General features: G+C 33.4%; 1 protein-coding gene across 1 annotated transcript; it reads left to right on the forward strand.

The window, feature by feature from the left end:
• Nucleotides 1–17,362: 17,362 nt before the first annotated feature.
• LOC125875216 (high affinity nitrate transporter 2.4-like) lies at nucleotides 17,363–19,534 on the forward strand. Its single transcript, XM_049556317.1, has 4 exons — nucleotides 17,363–17,809; nucleotides 17,889–18,242; nucleotides 18,357–18,472; nucleotides 18,805–19,534. The coding sequence occupies exons 1-4, from the start codon at nucleotides 17,363–17,365 to the stop codon at nucleotides 19,460–19,462; spliced, it is 1,575 nt and encodes a 524-aa protein (XP_049412274.1). The 3' UTR covers nucleotides 19,463–19,534.
• Nucleotides 19,535–19,981: the final 447 nt, after the last annotated feature.

The raw sequence follows: 19,981 nt of genomic DNA on the forward strand, positions 1-19,981 counted from the left end.
CTTTGGTACTAAATTTGTTGGTGTGATTCCATACATGAATGGCTCCTGGACTGATGATTTTGAGGTATCCCTTGAAGGTGCCAAGTCAACCGTGGATGAACTCGGTGCAAAGTTGCCTGATTTCGGTCCTTTATCTATCTATTTTGAACATCGTATTTTAGCACATATTATTGCTACTACTCTTTTACCCACGAAAGGTTCTCTGAGCAATATTTCCAACAAAGATGTGTTTGTACTCTATTGCTTGCTTAAGAAATATCGAATTAACTCGGCTATCTAGTTTAAGGAGTACATGTGGGAAAGCTCTGAGGAATCTAATCCTTCTGCGAATTTACCATATGGTTTGCTCATTTCACGAATCTTGGTGGATAGACTAGTTGACCTCTCCATGTTCAAACCCACTGAAATTAGTGCTACCTACGATACTCGTACATTTTCCAGCATGGGGTATGTGGAGGTGGGAAACATATGGGTTAAAAAGGAATTTGTACAAGAAAGGGATGATACTGCCAAGCCAACTAAGATCTCTGCTGAGTCATCTACTCTCTTGCTTCAGGAATCTGATGAACTGAAAACTCGCATCCTTGTTGTGGAACGTGGGCTGGAAACTCACCACGATGCCGTTGAGAAGGTATTCCGGCTTCAGAAAGATACCAGTACCAATGTAGGTAAGCTACAAATCGCAATGACTGGGATAAAACATGAAGGTATCACAACAGTCAACAAGCTAATCAGGAAAGTCGATTCTCTCAAGAGTGGAGTTGACTCTTCCAACAAGAGCTTGCCATCTCTGTCCAGAATTCCTACTCCAGTTTGTCCAAGAATGTGGAACGCTCCTACAACTCCTTCAGTGAAAAGGCTATCAATACCCTGAAGTACTTTTGGGGTCAAAATCGTTAGCTCTTTGTTTGTTTTGCAACTTCTCAACAATTTCTAACATGGGTCTGTCCCTGTGTATGTGTCTTTTGGACTGTATTTTGAAGGCTCTTTGCCTTCCTACTTTGCTTTTCTTTGGTTTTGTTAATGCTTGTTATATAGTTTGTGTTCTCTCTTGCTCTTTATTTTTTATTATGCCAAAGAGGGAGAATGTTCTCACTTAAACAAGATGCAATCAATTCAGGGGGAGCTTTAACGAACACTCAACATATCGTGGAAGTCTCATTATCTCTTTAAGCTTATGAAGTTAGTTGTCATTATCAAAAAGGGAGAGATTGTTAGCTTCATATAATCGATAAGTTTTAGTAATGAAAACACTTAACTGACTTGTTACTTGGTGAAGGAAAAGAAAGAGAAACGACTCAAGCACAAAATGCTTAAAGACAGAAAATGGATAATTTGTTGAATGAGTCAAGCACACAGCACCTAAGAAAGGAAAGGGAATATTTGCTCAATCAATGAAGGGAAACATTTTGCAGCAATCAAAGGATATACTCAAGGAAACAAGATTAGCCAAAGAAGAAAATATCCTTTCTGTCACGACCCGAGCCTACACCCTGGACGTGGTCGGCAGTCGAGAACAATTGTTTGTTCCCAAGTGAACCCTCATCCTGGCTGACTACAAGCAGAAGACTAACTCAAGCATACAAAGCTTAAAACAGAATAAACTTCATTGAAACTCAAATAATTAACTCAGAATATAATCGCATATTAAACTAGCCAAAACTAGGCAACTCAAATCTTTAAAACATTTAACAAGATAAATGAAACAGACTCCTCAAACTTTATTATCTATCTATGAAGCCTCTAAATGACAAAGATGGAAGTCGGGACAAGACCCACGACATCCTGACAACTGATATAATTGAAAGTAAAAGTGGAACCCTCCGGAAGCGAGGAGGCTCACCATAGCTAACTCAAACTCCATGTGGTATCAACGAAGCTCTTGTTGATGATCCTGAATACCTGTATCTGCATCATGAAATGATGCAAGCCAAATGGCTCAGTACGTGGAATGTACAAGCATGTAAGTGGAATTCTAAAGCATAAACATAAGCTTGAACTTAATAAAAAGGAACATACTTACCTCTTCTCAAACTTACTCAACTCAAGGATACTCTAAACTACTCAAACTTACTCAACTCAGAAGTATTCAAGGATAAGATACTCAACTTATAAGTACTCAAGGATAAGATACTCAACCCATAGATTAGATACTCAACTCAATGATAAGATACTCAACTCAAAGATTAGATACTCAACTCAATGATAAGACACTTAACTCAAAGATTAGATACTCAACTCAATGATATGATACTCAACTCAAAGGTGCTCAACTTAATATAATCAAGATTAAAGAAACAATAAAAGATGCAATATATGGAAAGCTTTTTAAAAAGTAGACAACAACTCAATGTATTGAAGAATACAATAACAACTTAATTTGTATATAATAAAATATAATTTAACTCTGTGGAAGTTTCTCTAACTGACAACCACACTATGAGCTATGTGATGATACATCGTCTCGCCCACGCTACCTCTCAACTAACTGGATCCACTAGTCTATGCTAAAAAGCATTAAGGAATCATCTAAAAAGTATGACCCTTTCTACCCACGTTGGCTACATGGTTTATGGGGGCTGTGAGTTGTATGAACTCTCCCCCATATTGGTGCTCAATACTACTCCCAAAATATACTCAACTCATATGTTTAAAAACAAAACTCTTTCTGTGGTTTGAGATTATTACTCAGAATCTTTCTCTAAAAAGAGATGTTACTCAAACTGCTCAAAACTCTTTTGGGAATACTTAGTTCCCATATATCATTTTAAAGAAAATGACTCGACTCTACTTTTTCTCAACTCAAGTGCTCAAGTCATAAAACAGGTTTAGAAAGATTTGTAAAAGACTTCTCAAAATAAAGTTCATACCGAATTATGGACATGAACGATTCAATTCAAAGTTTTCAATAACCATATATATACAACTCAATATTCAGAACCCAACAACTCAAAACTCAAGAACTTTAATGGTAATACTTGTTTCAAGAATGCTCGACTCAGAGAGTTCATGCGGAATTATGGGCATGAACTACTCAACTCAAGGACTCAAAGATACTTCTCATCTCCAGACTACTCGACTTATAGGGTTCATGCGGAATTATAGGCATGAACTACTCAACTCAAGGACTTCATCATCAGTAATATGTAATAGTCCTATGATTAGGAATATAATCTCAAAAGGGATTAGGAACTCAATACTCAAGACTTAGAACTTGAAGATACTACTCCTCTCAAAGATGCTAAACTTATGAAGTTCGTGCAGAATTATGGGCATGAAACAACTCGACTCGAGGGTCTACATAACAATATGAAACTCATGTATACGACTCTTTTCATTGTCATACTTACTTCCTCAAAACTTAGCCCAAATCAATAGTTGATCTCAAAGGATTCACAATTGAACTCAAAGACTTCCTTGACCTTTACTCTTAACTCTCTCTTGAATGTGAATTATGAATTCAAGAGTTATGATTTATGATATAAAGGATCTCGTGATGATAAAGTAGACTCATCTCCTCATTCTCATACCATTAAAAATTGTAGAAGACTCCTCAAAAGACTCAAAGGGATTTTCTCAAAATGTTCGAAAGAAATCCCAAGACCTAACTCTTAGCTCTACCTTGAATTTGAATTATGAATTCAAGGTTATGATTTGTGATAGGAAAGATATCGCGATGATTAAAAGTGTTTTAGATAGTTAATCATAAGAAATAGTTTTAAAAAAAACATTGTCTAGGGAGCAAGTCTGCGAGGCGGAGATGAATTTTACTGTTTGGTCGAAATAATTTTTGAGCCAATGGGGTTCGCAATCTCTCCACGATGCGAGGATAAAGTTCACTATGAAGGAACAGGTCCGCGACGCGGACTTGGTACCTGTTTATGTCTGACTTTTTCTTCCTCGTTTTCTAACCCCAATTCGCCTAAATTTGATTCTTGTTCTCAATTTCTCTTTAGATTCAGATACCCACTACATGTACACAAGAATCTAATCAAACACAACTCTAAAATCTACATGATTTCCTCAAGAACTCATCAATCTCATCTGAACTCAAGAACGAAAGCCAATTTCAAGAACACCAAACTTTCAACTTTCTAGAACGAATTTCGTTGAAATTAACATGATTGGCATGTGGGTGAACAAACCCAGCACTATGAAAGCTTACATACCTCTTAGGAATTAAACCCATGGAGAAAATCCACAACAAAACTCAAAAACCTTGACGAACGCCTTGATCCTTTCCCCTTTTCTCCTCTTTTCTCTTCTTAAACTCTCAACTAAAACCCTAGGCGTATATTAGGATTTAAAACTGAACCTAATAGGATTAGACCCTTAAAATCTTACTAAAAATGAACTAAATCTGATTGGGTAAGGAAAAGACCAAACTACCCCTTACTATTTTTGGGTAACTCCCTTATTTGGGCAACCTAACTTCAAAAGCGCATACCTTACTCATACGAACTTGAAACTTAGAAAACTCAGTGGCGTTGGAAAGATTATTCAAAGATATTTCATTTGATATCTTATGGGCCACCTAACTCATCATGTACTGAAGGCTATGGTCGTTTGAAGTTGACCCAAACCTTAAAGGAACCTAGGAATGACTTGAATGAACTCTCTTTAGTTCTTTTTAGAACTCAAGGTGCTACATCTAGTGGCCTTAACACTCAAGAAAATTTTAATTCCTCGGTAAAATCTTACTTACAATGAAGGATGGTTCGAGTCTTAGTTCAAAACTTTTCTGGGGTGTTACACTCTCAATCAATCTAGGAGGACAATATGCATCAATCAAAGGACACACTCAAGGAAGTAAAATCGGCCAGAATCCATGTAACGACCCGAGAGCACCCCCTAGCCGTTACATGTGTATTCGCCCTCTCGGAGGTCTCATACAAGCCTTAGCATTCATTCATCGCATAGATCATAAAAGTCACTAAGAATTTAAAACTTTCCTTACAAAGAAGACATTTCATTAAAAATAGCAAGCGAAAGACTTTCTAGACTTTATACATGATGTCTCAAAACCATCTAATACTTGAATACAACAATGGGACTAAGCCCATACAAGACTTAAACACAATACTAGAAATAAATCAAAAGAAACATGTAGGATGTTGTCCTCGAATCTATGAGGACTCACCAAGTCTTCATCGTCAACACTTAGAAACCTATCAAGTAGCCATGACATGTAACCATCTCCCAATCCCTACATTTTAGTCAAAAAGGGAAAGAAAGGGGTTAGCACAATTAAGTACTAAGTATGGAGACCATGCAAAAACATGCTTCAACAGACATTTACAAGGAATATATGCTTTCATATCATTTTTGATAAAAACCTTCACTTCACAAGTATAAGAGATATAATACAAGTCAACATTCGCATATAAGACCATAGCCAACCATGCACATACTCAACATATCCATATCCAACCCATGCTTAACTTTAGAAGAACATGTGCCATTTCATTACCATAGGACCTCTACCTAATATAACCTTAAAACACACTTGAGTGAGACAAGAAGTGACCACCCATACAACCTCTTCAAGCACACTTAAGTGTTCCTCAAGATTACCTTAGATAAGGACATTTCCTTTACAACATAAGATCAATAGACCAACATTCTTTAAGAAACCACTTAGGAGACCTTCAAGCACATAAGGGGACTTTCACATAATAGTCGTTAGACTTAGGGAACTCACTTTAGTATCTTCAATGCCTACTCGTGCCATGTGTAGATAGCATCCGATACTACTACCTACATGTTGTAGAACCTATCCAATAACTATAGTGCACATCCCACATGATGGGAATAGGCATAACCGACATAGACCATACTAGCTAGGCATGGAATCCGGAGTCTATCCTACTCCGTGGAGATTGTTCTACTTGCCAAGGATAGAACTAGTAAGCAACCCATGTAGGCACACGGTTTGGGGGATGTCTAAGGAAGTTCATTGTGCCTAATCTCATACTCAACTAGGCCACCTTCCTAACCATATACACTCGGTTCTAGCCTTGTTTCCCATAGAATATTCAATCACGTATGTACTAGAGAGGGTTCCTTTTCTAGTTCAACCAACTCATAGTACCTCTTTCCAAGAAAGGCCTCATTTCTTATTCATAGCCAATCAAGGTTCATAAGGATAGCTCATTTAACTTTCTTAGAAAAGGATTCTCATGCCGTTCCGGCTCCATCCATCTCTAAGTCTATCATTTCACTCAAGAAGGAAACATCGCCCTAAGGCCCATCCTTCAAGGTTATACATTTACTTAGGAAAGCTAGACTTATGAAAGGGCACCATTTCTTAGTTCTGCCGATTCAAGTCTGGGCCTAGAATTCCTCTTTTAACATTTATAGAAAGGGCGTCATGTCTTAGTTCTAGCCCACTTCACATATTCATGCATTCAAGACTTTAAGTAACAAGAAGAGACACTTTAGTCTACTAATCAAGTCACAACATTATCATTTGAGGACACTTCATAATCCAACATCATCACATATATACATCATGAGAAATCATACTTTAAATCACAATGCTATCCACTTTACATAGGATCATCTCAAGATCACATAAACTCATTCACATCATATCTTCACATATAGCTTCACATAAAACTTTAAATATAGCTTCATATAGAACTTTACATATTAGCTTCATATAGAACTTTACATATAGCTTCATTTATAAATGAACACAATAATACAACAATACTCATATAATGCCCTTCATGGCAACAATCATAATTCAAAAGCAACAAGCAACACTTCCACCAAAGGTGGATCCAACCTAAGAAGTAATTATAGCAATATTAAGAGATCAAGCCATCTTACCACCTTTCCAAGGCCATAAGGCACAATACTCAATTCCATGTCACTTATACAATATTCATCAAGTTTGGTCAACTTACCCTCTTTCCATGGCTATCTTCATCATTTTCATATTCCAACAATTAACAATATAATAACAATGATAATAACAACATTCAACTATACAAGCTAAGCTAAACAATATCCAATAACCAACATAAAGGCTAAGTCCCAATTTATGACCATTCAAGGCTACTACCTCACATTATACAATTCAATAACAATCTCCAAGAATTCAACATAGCTAATATCATATAAGAACAGCCCACATCAAACCACTCAAAAATCCTTCATCAATTACTCAAAATCAATAGACCAAATTTAGAGAATTTGAGAATACATGGGTTCATGAAGATTTCTTTCTTAAAACCATCAATAATCATTAATAACAACATAAAATATCATTTAAAAGGTTTCCATGAAAGAACCCATGCTAGAATTGAAATTAGGGTTTTTCGGAGAACTTTGAAAACACTTTGATTTGGCTCCTTGAATGGAAGAGGAATCAAGGATAAAGGATCCCCATACCTTAACCTTCATGAGTCCCACGAAATTTGAGAAGGAAACACTTGAAACCTTCAACCCTAGCTTTAACTTGACCTAGCCTCCAATGGAGTTCTAGAGAGAACTTTTGGGGAGAGAAGGGGTTTGATTTGGAAGAATGAATTCTAAAATACAATATACAAGTTTAAATACCTTTAAAATACTTAAAAACACTTAAAACAATAACCCACATATTACCCAAACTACCCCTCACTTAGTTGGACCTTTTTAAACAAGTCTAACTTGAGTTTTATTTTCGCAGATTTCGTCGGGAAACAAGTTCGCGACGTGGAGGTGTTCCCACAAGTTTCTAAAAATTAAATTTCGAGACAGAAGAGTCTGCGACACGTTCGCGACGCGAACCAAACATTTGGCCCTTGGTGGAGCTAGTCCGTGACGCGGACATGCTCCCTCCAAGCACAACTTCAAGCTGCCTTGGCAGCTTGCTTGCCAAGGTTGGGGTCCTCCTCGGGGACCTTTAGGGTGGCCTCGGGGAGTTGTATCCGAACGTTTTGACCCTAAAAACATTTATTAAGACACTAGGGTCACCTCCACTGATTTTAGACTCCAAACAACACATAAAAACATGAACAACATACTAGAACACACCAACACGTAAAAGACTAGTTTCCGAACGTCTTGGTCGTCCCTTGACATTTGACTTCCAAACTCTTTAAACTGACTAAAAAGGTTATTCTTCATTATTTTAACAAGTTATTAATGCATAAAACCCATGTGAGGCTCTACTTTATCCTACTTCATTTTGAGGGGTGTTACAATCGAAGACCTCTAAGGAAAATCGAAATCAAGGAATGAAGTCCAGATGATAAGATCAACCAAGAATCAAGTTTAGAAAGAGATCATCATACAAGGAAGGATTTGATTTTCTCATGCACATATTTGATATGGACATGACTCAGCAAATCAATCAGGATCGAATCAAGGATAAAATTAATGATCCTTGATTCAAAACACCCTTAGGTTTCTGTAAAAAGCAAAGCTATATAAACCTCTATCAGCCATAGTTGTGAAGCACGCACCTCACTTGAACTTGTACGATTGTCTTCTATTATCTTTCATAAAAGCATTATATTCTTGAGAGTATACAACTGAAAAAGAAAAGAAAAAGAAAAAGTTGAGTGTAGATTTTACAGGTAGAGGTTGTGTCAAATAGAACATTTGATTTGCATATCAGACAGGGAACTTATCTGTAACACTCCGTAATCTCACAAGTTTTCAACTGTTCTTAAGGAATTCCTTGAAACCCAAGGGGACTGGCCGTAGGCACCACACCAGTGTTTCGAACCAGTATAAAACTCTCGTGTCAATTTACTTTCTGCCTTTACTTCTTTTCTATACTGTGATAATAACCTGCAGGCTTTTCTATACTGTGATAATAACCTGCAGGTGAGTCGACTGGATCAATAAGGAAGTCGACTAAAGAAATAATTTGAATTCATCCCCCCCCCCCCTCTTTACTTTCATTGTTATGTATTGTTTTATATTGTATTGTATTATTTTCATAAATATAATATTTGAATAGATTGTACCGTTCTATATCGTTATATAATGTCACACATCAACAATTTAAATGATAAATCAACAAAAAAGTAGTGTACGCGATAAAACTACTATAGAAAGATAGGATAAATAATAAAATAAGATTATTAAATAATAAATATAGGTAAACTGAAAAGAAAAAGTTAAGGTAACAACGCGATCAGATGACTAAATTAATCATTACACGGAAAATGACTTTTAGTTGTTGCCTCACAATGAATTTAAACAATACAACCTATGACAAGGCCATCTTTTTGCAATCTCCACCGGAATATATCAAAGACTAGCTTGCTAAAGACAAGAACAGAGATATTTCAGCTAGACTAATTAGGCCATCTATGTGTAATAAGTTAGCCCAGTTTGGTAACCTTATGATATTTACTAGCCCGTTTAGGGAGTATGTTCTAGCTAACTCTTCTGTAATTCCGTAGCGCGCGCACATATAAAAAAAAAAAAAAACCATCCAAACAAAGTGTATATATATCGTCAATAAGAAAAAGAAAATGAATGAGGAAAGATTAAAAGGGATAATAACTCCAACTCTCTAAGCTCTAACGACAGCTAATGCATATCTCATCCACACAAGACCATAACATGGACTGAAATTCAGATTAATGAGTCAGGAAATTTTGAATATTAAATTATTATAAATAGTTAAAAAAATATATAAAGAAAAACAAGAGCCATCATCTTATGGAAGCCAAACTTAGCACGTCTAATTAAACATATATATAATATAATCAATTAATAATAATGCAAGTGGGGAGGCACAACATGTGACCAAATTAAAGTCAAACAAGGAAATCCGTGAATAAGTATTCCGACAGAGTAGGATAACCTAACCCAACTATCATCCGTACTTATATTATTTCCTCCTAAACCTTTTTTTTTGTCCCCACTTGATAATCTCTATTATTTGAAGTCTACTTGCAATTTTGTAGACATACACTACCAAAAAAAGAAAAAAAAGTAAAATTGCTCACCTTAATGATATAAAGGTGATCGAGTCTTGTGAGTATCTATTTTTTCCTAAACAGAGGGTTTTAAGTTTGAATAAAAAAAATACAAAAGTTGGATGTCTTCAACTTATGATTTTTAACTTTTGACTTATAAGTTATTTTAAAAAATTACATTCAATCACCCTCTAAAGTGTAGTTGTTTCAACTATCTTGGGCAATTTGTAATTTAACCAATGAAATTGCCCTCTTTTTTCCCCTTCAAATTATGGTGGTTAAAACCTACAATATTTTTTATAAGAATATAATTTTAGTCCCTTAATTATATATTGATTAGGTGTTGTATTGATGCTTGTGGTATTCAACTAAGTACTTATCAAATTCAATTAATAAACAATTGTGTGGTTGCTCCCTTTACATAAAAAAAAAGAAGGTATCTCAAACAAATTATTCTAACTATATTACGTTGAAAATATGAATTTTAGTTAAATTTAACACAAACATCTATTATCATTTGGTTTGGTGATTAATAATTAATTTAAGGGAAAATTACACGTATATATACATTTACTAAGTCGAAGAATGAAGGTCTACTTTTAATTAATTTATGTTAATAGCCTTAATCAAATACCACAAGATCAGTATTGAAATTTGTACATATTTGAGGGTCAAATATGCAATTTCCTTGATGGAATAAAAGTATAAACTAGCTAATCTTAGAAATAATCTGATTCATGACTAGAGAGAACAACTTAGGAGCAAAGAAACAACTTTTTTGGTAGCCTGTTTCCAAATTTACCTATGATGCTTACTGGTCAGACTGTTGGGATTGAAAGTGACTGGGCGTCATGCGAAAGTTTATAATTGCAAATTATGATATTGATAAATCAAATGACAAAAGCTTATACTAAAATTATAATATTATTATATGGTTTAGCCAATCAGTGTACATATGAAAAATTAATTAAAAAAACATATTAAAATTATTGAGGGAATAAAGCTCCACATAAACAAGACTCTTAAACGACTACATTGTGAATTCTATTGTGTTGTGTTATAAGAATATGGATCTTGAATTTATAGGATTCCAGACTTCCCTCTAAAGAAAGAATAAACCAAATATGGTAGAAAAATATATTTTCCTTTCATGAAAAGTAAAAACATTTATGGTAATGTTTTGTCTTTTCTTTTAGGAAAAAATAAACTACAAATAAGGTAAGAAAATCAGGGCAAAACCCTAACACAAACATGTTAGAAATTATTTTTGAAAGATGTATGTCAACATGTACTAAGTATTTGGATTGTAATATGTTAGGAATGGAATAATTATGCGTCACGCAGACGTTAACAAAACAAATCTCAAAAGACACAGGTAAGAAAACAAACGAGAAATATACCTAAGACACAAAGATTTAATGTGGTTCGGTCAATTGACATATATCCACAAAGGAGATGAACAATTCACTATATAAATATGAGAGTACAAAATATAGAGAGAATAATTGAATAAACCTCAATCAATTCACTCGGAATACAAGGAGGTTCACACAAGTGATAACATATACCCCTTGTGTCCCACAAATTCTCCCCATAACCAAAACTCTCAAAGCCCCTAGGACTACATTGTAAATGTTGATTACGTTAGAAGGAATGAACCTCAATTTATAGAGTCTTAAGACTAAGACTAGACAAATATAGAGAATTTATGTTTTCCTTTTACGGAAAGAAAAACTCATTTATGATACGAAACTCAGGACAAATATTCAACATAACAACTCTCTAGCGAACAATTTAACTACTTACACAATCCGTCGACCTTGTAATGACTTGTGTATAATAATAAATATAAATGCTGTCCTTTTAATCTCCTCATGTATCAATCATGTATCCTTAATTAGGGTGTGATCATGGGATAATTAATCCAACTGTCCATTGAAAATCACATCTTTAAAATAATATACAAACTTATCAATTTGTTCACTGCTGGTCAGCTTTTAAAAAAAAAAGTCATAAGAAAAGATAATTAAGTAAAATTAACTCAAAAATAGACTTTTTGTCAAAGATAAGTATGCATGTGTGTTGAAAGGTCAAGTGTGATTGATTTATTTGGGTCATACAATTAATAGTTGTATAGTTACTGGAACTGTCTGTCCAGATACAGAACATAATAAATAAAATAGTGGTAATATTACATTGGATGAAAATTATTTACATCATCGATTTTGCTTAAAGAAATTAAGTACCCCTACCCCACCTACATTAACCTGCAATAGGCAAGTCAACACGTTATTCAAATCGAACATCAGAAATACTATAAAAATCTTAAAGTCATATTTTAATAAAATATTATCAGGAATGCAGAATGACAAAACATATCAAGACATAATGTCATCAGTACAAAAACATCTAAACACTTAGTGCGTCTATTCTCAAAGCTATAAAATTGTTTGAAATACTAAAAAACTGGGTAATAAAGATACAGGAAGTCAAAGCATTAGGATTTGGATCAAATATAGTATAAATAAGAAAACACACATATACTTAAAAAGTATCATAGGATGACCAACCAAGAATTAGCAAATTCATCATAAAAAGTATAAAATGTGTCCTAGCTAAATCATATTTCTCAAATCCACTAACTTAGAAAAAACGGATAGAAGTACAACTAACCAGAATAATCCGATAAATATTTACAAAGACATCAAGTATAACAAATAAAAATACGGTAATAAATGAAGGCAATGCAATATAATGATACATAGGGTATTCATGGTTCGATTTGAATCGATTATTGGATAATATTCAAACCAAATCAACTCAGTCTGTTTTTAAATTTCTAAAACTAAATCAAACAAAACGGAAAAAATAATCATCGGTTTGGTGAAGTTTTTTTTGGTTTTTCCGATGAAAGTACTAATTTTGTTGAAAACATATATCTCGATAGACACAGACACCTAGTATATGAACAATTCACATGAAAATTACTGTGGATTCAATTAAGCAATACTAGAGTTATTATTACACTAATAAAGTGATTCAATTAAGACAATGTGTGGCTATCTTAGGTGAGGTAGGGTAGGTAAAGACCAAAGTAATGGATTTTGATGGACTTGGACGAAATAGTTGGACTAAATTTAAGTGTTGGGCTTGAAAAAATAGTAAAGTTAAAGACTTAAGTTAATCAAATTTAACAAAATATTTATATTTTATTTATGAATAATATATAAATAATTATAAAATTTATATATATGTTTTTTTTGTTCGGTTTGATTATTTTTGAAGGTTATTTTTTAGTAAAATCAAAACCAAATCAAATAGTATCGATTTTCAAAATTTAAAACCAAACCTAACCAAAACCAAATATCAGATTTTTTTAATCGGTTTGGTTCAGATTACCGTTCGATTTGAGTTTTTAACCATAACCATGAACAACCCTAATGATATACAATACAATCAGAGACGGAGCTAGGTGGGGTTTTGTGGGTTCGGACGAATCCACTAGCTTTTTCATAGGCCCTATATTTTTATTGGAAAATTAAATAAATATATATGTATATTAATTTATAAACCCCCTAAAAAAATTGATTGACAACTCAATGATAAGGGAGGAGCGATAAAAATGTCGTTCACACTAGTGTTGTGGATTAAAACCCACTATCAACAAAAGTCTTTGTTTTAAAGAAAACATGTTTTACAATATTTTTCTTTTATGTACTAAAATTTAAACCCCAAACTCTTAATTTTGGATTTGCCTTTGAATACAATGGTCATATGATCCTATGGCTATACACCAGCTCCATCGAGTATATGTTCACGTCCAAAACTAATCCCAAAAAGGATAAGCGATATTTGTAAATATAAATTTCGTTTTCTGTGATTGGAGTCGATCCATGAATTGGCAAAGTTTTTTTTGGCATAATACATAAACATGACCCTTAACTTGACATCAGCACTGGCAACTATGACATTTAACTTTGAATGTGCACAAGTAAGCACTTAAACTTGTATAAAATTGAGCAAATTGACACATTCATCCTACATGGCACCCTACATGACAATTTGGTGTCCTACGGGGCGTCCTATGTGTATTATGCCATTTAGGACAAGTGTGTCTACTTGTTCAATTTTATGCAAGTTTAAGTGCATACTTGTGCACACTCAAAGTTGGAGGGCATAGTTGTCCGTTGAAGTCAAGTTAAGGATCATGTTTATGTATTATGCCTTTTTCTTTTTTCTATATATAGCTAAGAATATTATAGTATTCAATTTCTTAAGGTTTACTCTTTTATTTTTTTTCTTTATGAAATTGATAGAGAACGAAGACAAATAAAATATATAATAATTAAACAAGTAATATGCATAATTTTTCTTCAGAAGGAATAGCTTAGGATGATGATTTTCATCGATTATCGGAATAAACTTAAAATATACCTATTACAATCTGGTCGAGTTATTCTTTATTGATCATAAACCTTTACTCAATACAATTATTTCTCAACATATTGTATTGATTTTCTAGTGTAATTCTCTCAAATGAACTCTAGCTAACCAATTACTTTGTTCACATAGATGGGACCAAAGTTTCGTTATATTTAACTTCCACTTTTGAATCTCATCATTAATCTCTCAATGTTTTGAAGTGGTGTTGTTCAACTAAAATCTAATTTTACCGTCTCTCGAGGGAAATCCCTCAATTGTGTACCAGTCACCAAATAGTTTTTTGGGTAACTTACAGGAATTTTACTAGTTTAGAAGCTAATTTCTTAGATTCACACTAGTTTGCAATATTACGAATCTTACCTGATTTTGGACTTCTGATACATATATTTGGTGCGTCCAAATACGTCCAGATACATGTATCTTAGATACATAGTGTCAAAATCAAATATAATTTATTCTAGATATATATATTGTATCTAAGTGAATTCGCATGTATCTTACGCTCTCGCTCGCCTCTCTCTCTTTCTCTCGCTCACATCTCTCTCCCTATTTTAGTGTATATCTAGTAGCAAAAATAAATAAATATCTAGGTGTGTCTGACTTGAAATATGATATGAAATTATTAATTAGTGAGACGATATATAATTATTTCAAACTATAAAGAGAATTAGTAAATATAATAGAAATATTTGTCTATTTAGGAAGATTTTTGTTTTTTGTTTTTTAATATATATATTAATAAGTCAAAAAAAGGAGGTGGAAACATGCGTGAGCGAAGGAGCAGGCCTCCAAAATTGTTGTCATGAAAGATACGTTTGTCCATAGCACAATATCTTATAAAAAGGTACGGAACCGTAATCACCGTACCCTTATTTGACTTCAACCTTCAAATATTGTTTTTTATTCATCGGGTAAAAATGCATATTGATGTTTTTCTTTTCTTTCACATAAATATGCTAACCTTGTGAATATTATAACTTCTAATATTTTTTTTTAGTTTCATCATATTTAATGGTTGGCGCAAAATGTAATATTAAGTACGGTTGTAAATTTCTGCACATGTCAACATGACAAACCTTTGAAACCTAATTTGATTCTTGTGATCTTCGAGGTCATTCCTATTTTATGATCGATCAGAGAGATAGGATCAGCTAGATATTGAGTTTATCGATTTTAGATTTTTATGATAGTTTATTTATACATATTAAGTGAATTTTTAGATATAAATATTAAATTTAAGTCAATAATATTGTGTTCAGCTGGACTTGTTCTTTGTTGTTTTTATCTCTTTAGCTTTGTATAGTTGAAACGAATTCCTTTTTGAAGTTACTACTTTGTGCATTCGTTGAAGTGTTATACAATTTAGGCTTTGGCTATCAAATACTTACATTGTAAAAGCACCTTAACTTTAGTTTAAAATGCATTACACCTTTTTCTGGTTATGAAAATCCTTTAAAAGATTACTTACTTACAAAATGTCCAAAATCACCAAAAACAAGGAGGTCAACTTCAAGAGGGAGATTGAACCACCAAGTCAAGAGGTTGGTGTGGTGGATATGATTGATCTCTTCACTCTTGAATAAAAATTTCAGGTTTGAAACTTTAAAACAAAAAGAATCCGAATAATTATAAGGGCCTACTCCCCTTTATATGTCATAAGCCATACGCGATGTGTATACAAATTAATCATGTCGATATATTTTGAATACCAAATAATTATATTTAGAAAGTCCGTAAAAGATGGGGAGAGATATAACCTAATTAAAGAAATCTTATTGCCATCGATAATCTATAATATATGTCATTATGATGTGTATTCTATTGTAATTGCAGGTGTACGTAGTGTGCTACATCGAGTAAATTGGACTCATTAAAGACAATCTATTTTATTGTTTTTGGTACAATTCATTAAAGACGATTGTTTGTACGCAAATGTGGTTAAGATGTTTGAAAATCACTTTCTTGGGGTAATGGGGCAAAAATGTCGTTTGGGAAATAAATAATGTTGTCCTTTATTTGAATTTGGTTTTGAATATACAATTATCATTGATGAAATGACTCAAATCTGTCCATCTTAAAAATAATTAAAACAAATTTGCTTCTATTTAAATTTGATCCTAAAAATAAAACAAGTTTGAGATCATAAGGGTCCTAAAATCCACATCATCGCCTCACTAACATAGCCCTCCTAGCATTGGAAATTTGTAGGATGCAGACACAGAGATTAATAGAAACGATATATAGGGATAAGATATGATTGTTAATCCAAAAATCACTGGAGAGACGGAGATATACACTCATCATTGATCTAGTACGCAACTAAAGAGTTAGTATCAAGTGAAAGTAGTTAACTAGTTTCTTCTCTATGAATAACCCTTTAATCATTTATGTTAGGAGCTCCAAATATTTGATGATCAAACATTTGTTTTATGCTTACACTCTCTCTTCAAGAAAAAGCTTTTAGATTTTTAATTCATAAATTATTTTGGACTTAGGTCATCAAGGCCCAATTCTCAATCAATCATGATGGCGGTTTGATTATCTTTAACTTTATATTCATTACATCTTTGATTTATTTTATTACTATTTCATTCACAAGATTGATCTAACTAACGTGTTCTTAAACCACCTTAATAAATTCAATTATACCATTTTTCGAGTAAACAAAGAATATTATTTGTCGGACTAGAACACTTGTATAGATTATTTCTGTTTATTAACAAAACAAATTAAAGTAGACACCGTTTTAGAAAGTAAACGAAATTATATTAATTAGTAGATGGAGTAGCATTTATTTTTCTAAAATAAAAGAATATACTGGTCCTTAATTATTATGCTACGAACTTTCAAGGAAACTTCGTCTAGCTATGACACGTCAACAATGTAACACGTCAACGCTGTAATTAACACTATAAATATTTGGCTGATCAAGAAGCACAAATATGAAATATTACATTACATTTTTCTTCTTTCTTTTGTAATTTGTAGTGATAATGGCCAATGCCGAAGGTTGTGTTGGTACATCGGCACATGGATTAACTGGCAAAGAAGAAACATTTACTTTTTCAATGTCTTCATCTTCAAGCGGTGTTACCAAGTTTTCATTGCCAGTTGATTCAGAACACAAAGCAAAAACTCTGAAAATCTTGTCATTTGCACAACCTCATATGAGATCATTTCATCTTGCTTGGATCTCTTTCTTCACTTGTTTGATCTCCACGTTTGCTGCCGCTCCTCTCATTCCCATTATCAGGGACAATTTAGATTTGACTAGATCAGATATTGGCAATGCTGGTGTTGCTTCTGTTTCTGGCAGCATTTTCTCTAGGCTTGTTATGGGTGTAGTATGTGATTTAATCGGACCAAGATATGGATGTGCATTTGTTAACTTGTTAACAGCTCCTGTTGTTTTCTCAGTTGCTTTTGTATCAACACCACAGGTATATGTTGTTTAATATAAAATGACTATTAGCTAAATGATTAACGCGCATGCATATTATAATTAGCTTGGATGGACAGGGATACATAGCAGTTCGGTTCATGATTGGAGTTTCACTGGCAACATTCGTGTCATGTCAATATTGGACAAGTACAATGTTTAATGGACAGATAATTGGTCTTGTTAATGGTGTTGCTGCTGGATGGGGAGACATGGGTGGCGGTGTGACTCAACTCCTTATGCCTTTCCTTTTTCACATTATTCAATTTACCGGAGCTACTCCTTTCACTGCTTGGCGTATCGCCTTTTTCATCCCTGGATGGCTTCATATCATTGTTGGTGTTATGGTCTTGGTTCTTGGTCAAGATTTGCCTGATGGTAATCTTAGTGACTTGCAAAAGAGTGGTCATGTACACAAAGATAAATTTTCAAAGGTATATTCTTAACTACCCAAAGAAACAAATCAAAACAAAATACATATATATATATATATATATATATATATATATAAGCGCTGCTAATGAAATTTTTTAATTTCCTTTTGTTAGGTGTTTAGGTTTGCAGTGACAAATTACAGGACTTGGGTGTTTTTTCTTGTTTACGGTTATTCCATGGGAGTTCAGCTGTGCATGAACAATGTAATTGCGGAGTACTTTTTTGACAAGTATGTTCTCGATCTACTCACCCATTCTATTTAAATAATCCAGCCGTTTAAAAAAGAATGATCTAATTTTCTTTTTAGTATGTTTAAAAACGAATGATCTCTTTCTTTTTTTTTGGCAACACTTTAACTTTCTACATAACATGTTTAAGACCGCAAGCTTAAAGGACATTTTGATACATTTGACATAACTTTAATTTATAATCACTAGATTAAAAAGTTTATTTCTTTTCTTAAACTTTGTTCCAAGTCAAACTAGACCATTCTTTTTGAAACGGAGGGAGTATTATAATTGTGTTAGATGTTAATTAATTAGGTTATTGAAAACCAAGCAGGTTCAATCTAAAGCTTCACACAGCGGGAGTTATAGCTGGAGCGTATGGAATGGTAAACTTTGTAGCACGTCCTTTTGGTGGATACGCCTCTGATTTAGCAGCAAGAAAATTCGGAATGAGAGGAAGACTTTGGATATTATGGATTGTCCAAACCTTAGGAGGAGTTTTCTGCGTCTGGCTTGGCAGAGCAGAAACACTTCCTATAGCCATATTAGCTATGATTTTATTCTCCGTTGGAGCACAAGCTGCATGTGGTGCAACTTATGGTGTCATCCCTTTCGTATCGCGTAGATCTTTAGGCCTAATTTCTGGCCTAACGGGTGCTGGTGGTAACTTTGGTGGTGGTTTGACGCAATTGATTTTCTTCTCAAGTACAACATTTTCTACATCTATGGGATTGACTTGGATGGGATTTATGGCTGTAGCTTGTACCGTACCAATTGCTTTAATTCATTTTCCACAATGGGGGAGTATGTTTTTACCAGCTTCCAAAGATGAAAAGTATAATGAAGAAAAATATTATTCTTCTGAATGGAGTGATGATGAGAAACAAAAAGGTCTAAATAATGCAAGTATTAAATTTGCGGAGAATAGCATATCTGAGCGTGGAAGAAAACATATAATAATTTATTCCGCTACAACTCCACCACATGTTTGATGAAATTTTAAGAAATATATGTGAATTGTGATTGATTGCATATATATTACTATATGAGTATGCAATCATGAATCTATTATTCTACTTCATACACTGATTTTTTTTTTTGTAACTATATATAAATAAATAAACCGTGTACTCCGATCCTTTTTATTCCTACATCTAAGCTTGTTCTTGCCCTTATTGTATTTCTCAAAACAATTAGTACTAACTCCTTCCTCCTTCCCTCATAATTTGTATGACAATATTTTATTTAAGGAAAAAGAAAAGACTTCTAAAATATTTTCTTCAAAAGAATCCTTTAAATATTTGTGTGGTTTGCAAATAATCTTTTAAAATTAAATTATTTTTAGATATAGAAAAATGATATTCTTTTTTAGACGGATTAAAATGAAAAGGGTGTCATATAAATTGGGACGGATGAAGTATTATCTTTGTCCCATTTTGTGCGAAATCATTTGAGTACAAGTAAAAGAAAAATATATCACCATTTTGTGCGAAATCATCTATCTATATATA

This window comes from Solanum stenotomum, chromosome 8 (genome assembly GCF_019186545.1).
Source record: "Solanum stenotomum isolate F172 chromosome 8, ASM1918654v1, whole genome shotgun sequence".
Lineage (NCBI taxonomy): Eukaryota > Viridiplantae > Streptophyta > Magnoliopsida > Solanales > Solanaceae > Solanum > Solanum stenotomum.